Source organism: Cyprinodon variegatus, unplaced genomic scaffold (genome assembly GCF_000732505.1).
Source record: "Cyprinodon variegatus isolate N-32 unplaced genomic scaffold, C_variegatus-1.0 Scaffold819, whole genome shotgun sequence".
Classification (NCBI taxonomy): domain Eukaryota; kingdom Metazoa; phylum Chordata; class Actinopteri; order Cyprinodontiformes; family Cyprinodontidae; genus Cyprinodon; species Cyprinodon variegatus.
The window spans coordinates 172,042-183,567 of record NW_015151272.1 but is presented as its reverse complement, the minus strand read 5'-3'; the positions used below and the strand labels follow the sequence as shown (position 1 = coordinate 183,567).

The following is an 11,526-nucleotide window of genomic DNA, read 5'->3' as shown; positions in this document are numbered from 1 at the left end:
GAAGACAGAGCAGAAAACAGAGCAAGGGCAGGAGACACCTCTAGATGTTCCAGTACACTTCCTACCTAAAGCTGCCTCTAGACAATAAAACCATGGGGGCTTTGGGAGGACCATCATAGATACTGGAGTTTTGACAGCATGGGGGGGCAATAATTGTCCCACAAATAGGTTGGTATAATACGGGGAAATGTTTTGTTGGATTTCAATACTTTCGTTGAGCTTCTGCTACTTTAAATACAACTTTGCAATGAGGGCCATTAAAGGTGGCATTATAATCAGGTTGGCTGCAGTTAAACAGACGTTACAGTGAACTGAAGAGTTTTATCACAGTTTAGTTAGATCGAGTCTTTATGATTAACCAATCAGCTGACCATGAACCAAATTTCCGAAGCTGTCTTTCATTAAAACTGTCTGAGGATTTATTTTAGTGCATTTTTTGTCTTTAGGGTTCAACAGAATGAGCTTTTTTTCTCTTAATGACATCCAGACAAACTGAATATGCAATTGTGTGGTTATTTGATGGTGAGGAATAAAATGAGCCATAATGAAGCATTTCAGGATCAACAGTAGATTTAGTCACACCCAATAAACATGACTCATTCAGGTCATTTTAGGGCTGCAGGCTGATCACAGATTAATAATCTGGACAAGCCTGACATACTGATTATGATTTTGACCATTATATTGATTTTTTTTATATCTGACGCTATCAGTTAAAATTCCCAAGAGACAATGAAAACTTCTCAAATAAATGCTCTGAGATATAAAAGCAAAGTTTATAGCATCAACAGATGGTGAGTTTCAGACCTTTACAGAAGAATTATAACACCAGAGGATAAGATGGATTCACATCGAAGCGTCGGCCAATCAGACTGAACGATCAGCTGGCCAATCAGTCGGTTAACCCCTTTATACAGTTTTGGGAATTAAAGCTTTTTTGGTTCATTTATAGATTTTTAAAAAAGTTCAATATTAAGCATGAAGCAATAAATTGCAGAGCAGAATATCACTGTCAACTTTAATATGAAGAAAGATAAATTAATAAACAAAAGTCTTTTTACTATTATTTTATATGATGATTTGATGGGAGGATGTTTATCCTGAGTTAGTTTGATGATGGATTATTGTTTCTTTAGTCATTTCTGTGTGGAATAATTTCTCCAGAGAATCTAGACAATCAGTCTATCCTGTGATTTGGAAATATTTTATTATTATTATTATTAACCTTTTTACGTGAAGATGGTTGGATTTTAATATTTGTTTTTGTGGACTTAAAGCTGCCCAGACTGTGAGGAAACTGAAAAACATTTCTGTACATCTCAGCATATTTTCACACCCGACTTTGAACATGAATATTTGAATTTGTCTGCAGTTAAGTCGTATTTTTGGGGCTGTTGTTGTTTTGCGGTGCTGAATGCATCCAGTCGTATCCAGAATAAAAGCATCATTCTGACTGGAGAGGGTTTATAATGATTGGAGTTCTGGAAAAGCTGCATTTGATGAATATCTGTGTGTTGATTTTTGGAAAAGGCACTTCAAGTTTTCTTTGTCTTGTTTTTTTTTTTGCTTGGAGGATTTCTAGGCTTCTGATGCCTTCTCTGTATTATTCGTTTTTCATTAATAGTCTGTATGTTAACACGGGTTATAATCAGATTATTTAGATTTTATTTGGAATGATCAATCACTCTGTTTTAGTTTTTATGTTAACCGTTTCATGTAAGAGAAATAAAATCATAAAAATTAACAGAGACCTCATTCTTATGAGGTGTATGATCCATTTCTTCTTGATAATAAAAAGTTTAAAAATATGTTAATTATTTTTATCAGGAATTTTGGTGTTTAGGTATTTTATTCTTGTTAGATTATTCAGTTTCACTTAAATTCATATTTGGCAGATAATAATTTCCACAAACTACTTATTGTTTGTGTTTTGAACCATCAACTGGCTCTTCTTTCCATCCACGGGTCACAGAGGAACCGCATCCATCTCCATAGCAACATCCTCCAGCTCATTCTGGTCAATCCCAGATTAGATGAGTCCCTGTTGGCTTCTCCCAATGGGAAATGTCCTGAAAAGCTCCAAAGGAAGTCATCAGCTCCTCATTGGATCAGTAAAGCTAAAGAAAACTCACTTTATCCACTTGTATGAAGGATGTGGTGCTTTCAGTTATGATACATATTTAAAGACCATTGATGAAGATTTGGACTGTGGCCATTAAAACGCCCTGGGATTTTTGGTTGTGGCGGCCCATCATGATTGGTTATATGTTATAGGGAGACATGCAGCACATTAGAGGACATCTATGCATGTTAGGAGGTTTCAGAAGTAAATATATAGCAAAAGAAATAAATAAAGGTTAAAAATAAAACCCTTTTGTAAAAAGACTGTTTGAGTATTGAGTAAATGATCATATCATCTGATTTCTTATTTCAAAAATATTTAATCAAACAAAGTTGTGGGCAATTTCTAATGTTGTAAAAACCAAAATAGAAACTATAACAATATATGTAATACATACCGGTATACATACAGAAGAAACCAAATTCTGATATTTACAGTAGATAAAGTTATGAAGTACTAGTTAAGTAGTAATAATAGAACATGATCCTAACACTGAATAAAATAGACTAGACTACAAGTAGAGAAGAAAAACAGTGTTATTTATGGAAGAAAACCTGTCTCATTGAAATCTGCCTTTCGTATTTTAAAAACTGGACTTTTATAGCCCTGAATTTTAAACACTGAATTTTTTTACACATTAAATTCCTTACAAAGATTTTTTTTATCTGGTGAAAAATCGCCTGCAAAAAATTCAGCTGCAACTGAATTGTTTTGCAGCTAAATATTTTGCAACATAATTTTTTGCAGGCAATTTCTTTACCAGATAAAAATTCTATACAAGGGATTCAATATGTTAAAAAAAAAACTGTGTTTAAAATTCATTGCTACAATAATTCATTTTTTTAAATATGGTATACAAAAAAGGCAGATTCCAATGAGACTGTTTTTCTTCAAAGTACAAGCACCTTCTTAAACGCTCATATAGCCACATGTGATGAATAAAAAAACATCAATCAATGGCACCTGCAGTATATTCCAATAAACTACGCAAAAAACGTAACCTACGCAACAAGAATAACATAATAATTTTTACAAACATTTGAGCTGCTCATTGCAGCCATGCTGTAATAAAGCCAGTGAACAGTAGGGGGCAGCACATAGCCATCACCAACCCGGTCAGCTTCCTCTACCGCCTCAGAAGAAGTTAGGTGGCAGGGAGGCGCTTCAGCCTTGCAGTTTGACCGACACTGAATGAGAAGCCACTGACTCTGACTTGAAAATGATGAAATTTCTACCTAAACTGCTGCTGCTCCTGCTGTTAGCCTTCCCGGTAACCATCCTCCTCAAAGGTGAGCGTCTGAAGTGTCCGCGTGGAGAAACGGAAAGAAAACCAGCTAGCATGCTGCTGTTAGCATCGCTGATAGCTAGCTGCTGAGAGCTAGGCCTTGCGCTGGGTTATTACTGGAACAAAGCCTGGCATTTTCACATATACAATACATCTTTGTTGAAAAAAACATGTTTTTAACACTTTTTAATCATTTATTACACCCTAAATGTTGGTGTTTTTAGTTTGAATGTATTTGTTTCAGCTAAAATGAGAGCAGTTTGTTCTCCTGGTTAGACTGACGTGTCCTTACTGTTAGCCATTAGCAGGAGAGCAAACTCTCTATGAAACGCCTCTCAGACAATTGATTATCTACATCAATGCTAAATAAATGTATTAAGTTAATAAATGTATTAAATGCTCATAGTAACAGTTAAAACTAGCTAACTCTGTTAAAAGTCTGGACCCCTTCAATACTGGATAGTTTTATGCTGATCAGCTCATTTAATGAAATAAACTCAAAGTGTTTAGGTTAAAATTAATGAGTGAGAACTTTGGTTTTTCTAGACCAACATCTTAGGAAGTGATTTAGTTTAAACTTACTAACATAGCTGTGTGAGGGATGTTGAAATAAACATCCGGTTTGACTTGAGATTAAGGATAAAATGGAGGATATTGTACTAGAAGGCTTCTCAATATTCAATGATTAAAGTCACGTGTTTTAAAATGACACTTTAGGTTGTGATGCTAAAAATGAAAAAGGGAAATGCATTGTTGGTTTTTTAGCTGAATTTTTTCCCTTATTTCTTGTGATATAATTATAACCAAATGTAGTTTTTTTGTGTAGATTATATGTATCTCGTAATATATATGTTAAATTATGGGCATAGATTTTGGGTTTGTTTACTTCATCCCAGAGACAGAATGCTGAAAAATTTATAATTATATGGATCATGATTGAAAATTTGTGTTGATTGTGTTTATTTTTCCAGTTTGGACGTGACTTAAAAGGTTTACTTATTGAACAGAACGTTTACCAGGCCAGTTACAAATGATCAGGTCGATTCCTTATCATCCCAGATCAAGTTAAAGGCATCAGCAGAACGACCGGCATCCTAAATGTTGATGGATCCACAAATAATCATCTGTGATCAACTCATTTCAACACTTTACTAGAAAAGAAAAACAGATTTATACTAAAAATAAAACCATAGATTACTGTCTAGTTTTAGGTTTTAGTCATATATCAGTGTTCATCACAGAATGTAATTGTTAAAGATGGGTAAATGACATTTAATGTAAAAATCTCTGGTTTTAAGGAAGCTGGTGGGACTTTAATTATCCGTATTTACAAACCTGACCCCAGCAGTGCCACAGTGTTTAGTTTATTTTATTAGAATCTGTGTTTATTTCAACCCAGAGACGGCCAGACTCACAGGACACAGACATAAAATTAAAATCTAAGAAACCTGCAAGAATTAAAGCACAAATAATAACAATCAGTGTATAAATGATTTTTGAAATATAAGGTTCAATAAATAGACTTTGGCTGTCAATGACATATGGAACAAATTTCTAAATTAGATTCTGCTGCTTTTAAAGGAGGATAATCACTGATGCAGCTCAAAGGGAAGCCATGCATTGATGAATGGAAGTGAAGTGTCCATACTAGTGATGCAGGATATATTGATATCAGATATCGGCTGTTATTCATAATTTTTTTATACATTAATGTTTTTGGGCCCTATATATATAATGCACTAAAGGCAGGCATCTGTCTAACTACCTATAAACATAAATATCAGTGTATTGTGGTTCTCTTGTGTTCTTAACAATGGTAAAGCGTTCAATAAATATATGTTTGAGCTCATTTTTGGAAAATATAAACCCTATTGAAAGCATTCGGGTTGAGTAACTGTAGGTCCATCGGCCACCATCCTTAGAGCGCCCCCCACCAACTGTCATTATAAAGTTACACCCTTGACCACGAGGTTCATGATCAGTTTAGTGAAACTATTGAACATTTTATGGGATGTAGTTTCTATTGATAATGATCAGGTGTCTGTTGTGATACATTTTGATTTCATGACTTCTTGGAAAACATTTAATCAGATTTTTCCAGCTTTTATCCAACACTGTTTCCTTGGCGTGCATCTCAGTTTGGTCGTAATTAACACCCTAAGATCCGAACAGCCCTCAAACCCTTTTTAGGGAACTCAGTGAAATACTTTGAAAATAAAAACTTAGAGCCANATGTAAACAGGCCTTTAGTCCTTCGTTTAGCTATGCTGCGGTTGTTTACACTACACCTTTTACACCTAAAATGGCGTCTTAGCAACAAAAGTCACGTGACTGGCGGAGACCGATATACGGGCGTTGGACAATGAAACTGAAACACCTGGTTTTAGACCACAATAATTCATTAGTATGGTGTAGGGCCTCCTTTTGCGGCCAATACAGCGTCAATTTGTCTTGGGAATAACATATACAAGTCCTGCTCAGTGGTCAGAGGGATTTTAAGCCATTCTTCTTGCAGGATAGTGGCCAGGTCATGACGTGATGCTGGTGACAATAAATCTTAATTCATGCAAGATTTCTCATTAGAATATAAATGCAGGTGTTTGTATCTTGTACATTTATGGCTAAAACAAGTCAGCTGAAATAAATGTTTTATGTATAACTAGTTGAGGATTTAATTCATTTTTAAATCTTCTGATTAGATTATCATTTGAGAATTTGATATATTGTATATTATAAACAAATATAATAAAACCCAGTAATGTTAGATACATTTTTGTTTAAATTATGACAGCCTCAGGGCCAAAAATATGCGTCGGCCCACCGAGCATGTGCCCTGTAGGACCACTAGCCTGTTCAGCTCTGGGTGAGGTTTAGAACATAGTCTGATCCATTCAAATAGAGAGCTGCTTTTTGGTCGATCTCCCTTTATCCCGACAAACCACATCAGCGCCCACATTCCTGAAGACAAAGTCCAAATCAACCTGTTTCATCTTGAAGTTACTCCTGGTAATCTGGGAGGTTTAATGATACATTAATGTGGATAATAAAGCACTAGTTGTTTCAGCATCAATATGCATGTAATCTATAGTAGACTGAATCATCAGAGACCATAAAGCTGAATGATTTAGTATTGAGTTGGTATTGACTTACTGAAAAATTTGTAACGCCATCAGAACCAGGTATCCATCTATACCATACTATTCCTTTTGTAAAAACAGCTAGATAGCCCTAACTGAGAAAACAAAAGAATAAAAAAAAAAGTTATGAAGTACTAGTTAAGTAGTAATAATAGAACATGATCCTAACACTGAATAAAATAGTCTAGCCTACAAGTAGGGAAGAAAAACAGTGTTATTTATGGAAGGAAACCTGTCTCATTGAAATCTGCCTTTCGTATTTTAAAAACTGGACTTTTATAGCCCTGAATTTTAAACACTGAATTTTTTTACACATTAAATTCCTTACAAAGATTTTTTTTATCTGGTGAAAAATCGCCTGCAAAAAATTCAGCTGCAACTGAATTGTTTTGCAGCTAAATATTTTGCAACATAATTTTTTGCAGGCAATTTCTTTACCAGATAAAAATTCTATACAAGGGATTCAATATGTTAAAAAAAAAACTGTGTTTAAAATTCATTGCTACAATAATTCATTTTTTTAAATATGGTATACAAAAAAGGCAGATTCCAATGAGACTGTTTTTCTTCAAAGTACAAGCACCTTCTTAAACGCTCATATAGCCACATGTGATGAATAAAAAAACATCAATCAATGGCACCTGCAGTATATTCCAATAAACTACGCAAAAAACGTAACCTACGCAACAAGAATAACATAATAATTTTTACAAACATTTGAGCTGCTCATTGCAGCCATGCTGTAATAAAGCCAGTGAACAGTAGGGGGCAGCACATAGCCATCACCAACCCGGTCAGCTTCCTCTACCGCCTCAGAAGAAGTTAGGTGGCAGGGAGGCGCTTCAGCCTTGCAGTTTGACCGACACTGAATGAGAAGCCACTGACTCTGACTTGAAAATGATGAAATTTCTACCTAAACTGCTGCTGCTCCTGCTGTTAGCCTTCCCGGTAACCATCCTCCTCAAAGGTGAGCGTCTGAAGTGTCCGCGTGGAGAAACGGAAAGAAAACCAGCTAGCATGCTGCTGTTAGCATCGCTGATAGCTAGCTGCTGAGAGCTAGGCCTTGCGCTGGGTTATTACTGGAACAAAGCCTGGCATTTTCACATATACAATACATCTTTGTTGAAAAAAACATGTTTTTAACACTTTTTAATCATTTATTACACCCTAAATGTTGGTGTTTTTAGTTTGAATGTATTTGTTTCAGCTAAAATGAGAGCAGTTTGTTCTCCTGGTTAGACTGACGTGTCCTTACTGTTAGCCATTAGCAGGAGAGCAAACTCTCTATGAAACGCCTCTCAGACAATTGATTATCTACATCAATGCTAAATAAATGTATTAAGTTAATAAATGTATTAAATGCTCATAGTAACAGTTAAAACTAGCTAACTCTGTTAAAAGTCTGGACCCCTTCAATACTGGATAGTTTTATGCTGATCAGCTCATTTAATGAAATAAACTCAAAGTGTTTAGGTTAAAATTAATGAGTGAGAACTTTGGTTTTTCTAGACCAACATCTTAGGAAGTGATTTAGTTTAAACTTACTAACATAGCTGTGTGAGGGATGTTGAAATAAACATCCGGTTTGACTTGAGATTAAGGATAAAATGGAGGATATTGTACTAGAAGGCTTCTCAATATTCAATGATTAAAGTCACGTGTTTTAAAATGACACTTTAGGTTGTGATGCTAAAAATGAAAAAGGGAAATGCATTGTTGGTTTTTTAGCTGAATTTTTTCCCTTATTTCTTGTGATATAATTATAACCAAATGTAGTTTTTTTGTGTAGATTATATGTATCTCGTAATATATATGTTAAATTATGGGCATAGATTTTGGGTTTGTTTACTTCATCCCAGAGACAGAATGCTGAAAAATTTATAATTATATGGATCATGATTGAAAATTTGTGTTGATTGTGTTTATTTTTCCAGTTTGGACGTGACTTAAAAGGTTTACTTATTGAACAGAACGTTTACCAGGCCAGTTACAAATGATCAGGTCGATTCCTTATCATCCCAGATCAAGTTAAAGGCATCAGCAGAACGACCGGCATCCTAAATGTTGATGGATCCACAAATAATCATCTGTGATCAACTCATTTCAACACTTTACTAGAAAAGAAAAACAGATTTATACTAAAAATAAAACCATAGATTACTGTCTAGTTTTAGGTTTTAGTCATATATCAGTGTTCATCACAGAATGTAATTGTTAAAGATGGGTAAATGACATTTAATGTAAAAATCTCTGGTTTTAAGGAAGCTGGTGGGACTTTAATTATCCGTATTTACAAACCTGACCCCAGCAGTGCCACAGTGTTTAGTTTATTTTATTAGAATCTGTGTTTATTTCAACCCAGAGACGGCCAGACTCACAGGACACAGACATAAAATTAAAATCTAAGAAACCTGCAAGAATTAAAGCACAAATAATAACAATCAGTGTATAAATGATTTTTGAAATATAAGGTTCAATAAATAGACTTTGGCTGTCAATGACATATGGAACAAATTTCTAAATTAGATTCTGCTGCTTTTAAAGGAGGATAATCACTGATGCAGCTCAAAGGGAAGCCATGCATTGATGAATGGAAGTGAAGTGTCCATACTAGTGATGCAGGATATATTGATATCAGATATCGGCTGTTATTCATAATTTTTTTATACATTAATGTTTTTGGGCCCTATATATATAATGCACTAAAGGCAGGCATCTGTCTAACTACCTATAAACATAAATATCAGTGTATTGTGGTTCTCTTGTGTTCTTAACAATGGTAAAGCGTTCAATAAATATATGTTTGAGCTCATTTTTGGAAAATATAAACCCTATTGAAAGCATTCGGGTTGAGTAACTGTAGGTCCATCGGCCACCATCCTTAGAGCGCCCCCCACCAACTGTCATTATAAAGTTACACCCTTGACCACGAGGTTCATGATCAGTTTAGTGAAACTATTGAACATTTTATGGGATGTAGTTTCTATTGATAATGATCAGGTGTCTGTTGTGATACATTTTGATTTCATGACTTCTTGGAAAACATTTAATCAGATTTTTCCAGCTTTTATCCAACACTGTTTCCTTGGCGTGCATCTCAGTTTGGTCGTAATTAACACCCTAAGATCCGAACAGCCCTCAAACCCTTTTTAGGGAACTCAGTGAAATACTTTGAAAATAAAAACTTAGAGCCATGAGTGCTTTTGGAGGACAGGACAAGACCTTTGTAACATAAAGTATGGCACAAATTTATGTCAATGTAAAAGCTAGAAATGGCCATTTGAAAAATAACAAAAGTTCTTAAAATATAGGGGTACAACTAATGATTATTTTCTAAATCGATTAATCTGTTGATTGTCTTTTTTGATTAATCGGTTAATTGGATTGCCAAAGGTTCCCTGAAGACTACTTACAAAATTAAACCAGGTAACACTAAAACTTTTACACTTGAGGAGTTGTGGGGGAAAAAAAGCTTTTTTTTTTATATCTTGAATGCAAAAGGTTTATGTATTTCTTTTTATTTTTATATAATTGCTGCTCTAACCTCCATTTGTAATGGTTATACAAGTGATAAAAAATGGTAACTTCCCCTATAAAGGGTTAAAATGAGGTCATTTTTGCTGACAGCAGGTCTGTTTTTGTCTGTTTGTCTCCCATCAGTTATAATGAAGCAGAGAACATCTTTTCATTTCATCCGTCTGCTGCAGTATTCACCATAGCGTTAAGGCTAATTTATGCTTCTGACTCATAGCCTCTGCAACCGTCAAATCTGTCTCTGTGTGCGTTAAAATCTGCTCGGCACAAAGAGCTTTATTAGCAAAACAACGTGAACATTTGGGTTTATTTCTCTGTTAAACAAGCAGAAAGTCGTATGTTTAATGTCCTGATGTTGGTGCTGGACCCTTGATCTGTGTTAGATTAGAGCTCCAACTGTTTAACCGATTAATGGAGGCAATCGATGAAATGAACCAATCCCCAGCTGCTGCTGTGTTCTAGGTTAAGGTAGTAACAATCCTGTCTATGTTCATCAGGACCCGGGGTCAGCGCCCAGGATATGACCGAGGATGAGGAGGCTGAGGCTGTGGAGGAAGATGTTGTGGACGATGCGACGGCCGAAGATGAGGATGACGAAGCTGAAGTTGAAGACGATGAAAACACAGAACTGGTGAGGAGCTGAAAGGATCAACAGAGCTGGCTGAAACCAGATCAGTTTATCCGACCCTGTAGGTCTGCTGGTGGATTCAGCAGAACCTTTTTAGATCTTTTATCCAGATGATGTTGAAGCGTTTTGTTGATGCTTCTCATTTTATCAGCTTTGATTCTGACTTTTATTTCCTGTTTTCTGCTCAGACGGAAGAAAAAGATGAAGAGGAGGAAGCGTTGGTTGGGGAGGTGAAGGCTTCTCCCAACGCTGACACCACCATCCTGTTCGTTAAGGGAGAAGGTGATTGGTTCTCCTCCCTGTTTCCTCTCTTCAGCACAGTTCTGGTTTAAAAGAAAAGTCCAGTCAGCAAGGAATGATCAATGGATCATTATTTATACCTGAAACTAATACGTTCGCTGTGAATTTAGCATTAATCAGTAAAAAAAAAAAAAAACTTAAAGAGGGAAGATTTGCCTCCAACTTCTGGCCAAAGAAAAAACGGAATGTATCGCAAACATTTCAAAGACGAATGTTTTCAAGATGACTTGGATAATGGCGCGTTGTGACAAACACCAGATACAGCACTGGGACTTGATCAACCGCACCGTTGAGTCACAAACCAGCAGGTGGCAGTAGTGTTCTTTGACAAACATGGATGCCTCCAATAAAACACATTGAAATGAAAATTACTCTTAATTAAAAACACGTATCATTTATTGAACAGTATGTAGTCATTTCATATTTAAAGTTTTAGGGAAATCATATGTAAATGTCAAATCTTTCTGGCTCTTTATCAGACGATTTTGTCCTAAAATTTAGAAAATTTCTAAAAAAGAAA

The 11,526-nt window shown here is 35.4% G+C and overlaps 1 protein-coding gene across 2 annotated transcripts in view; it reads left to right on the top strand.

The window, feature by feature from the left end:
• The first annotated feature begins 7,348 nt into the window (after positions 1-7,348).
• ssr1 (signal sequence receptor, alpha) overlaps positions 7,349-11,526 on the top strand; it is a 12,507-nt gene continuing 8,329 nt past the window's right edge. For both annotated transcript variants that reach the window (XM_015396773.1, XM_015396772.1), the window contains exons 1-3: positions 7,349-7,511; positions 10,576-10,709; positions 10,895-10,988. In XM_015396773.1, coding sequence (XP_015252259.1) covers positions 7,442-7,511; positions 10,576-10,709; positions 10,895-10,988 — 298 coding nt within the window. In that variant the 5' untranslated portion in view covers positions 7,349-7,441. The remainder of the gene's footprint in view (positions 7,512-10,575; positions 10,710-10,894; positions 10,989-11,526) is intronic.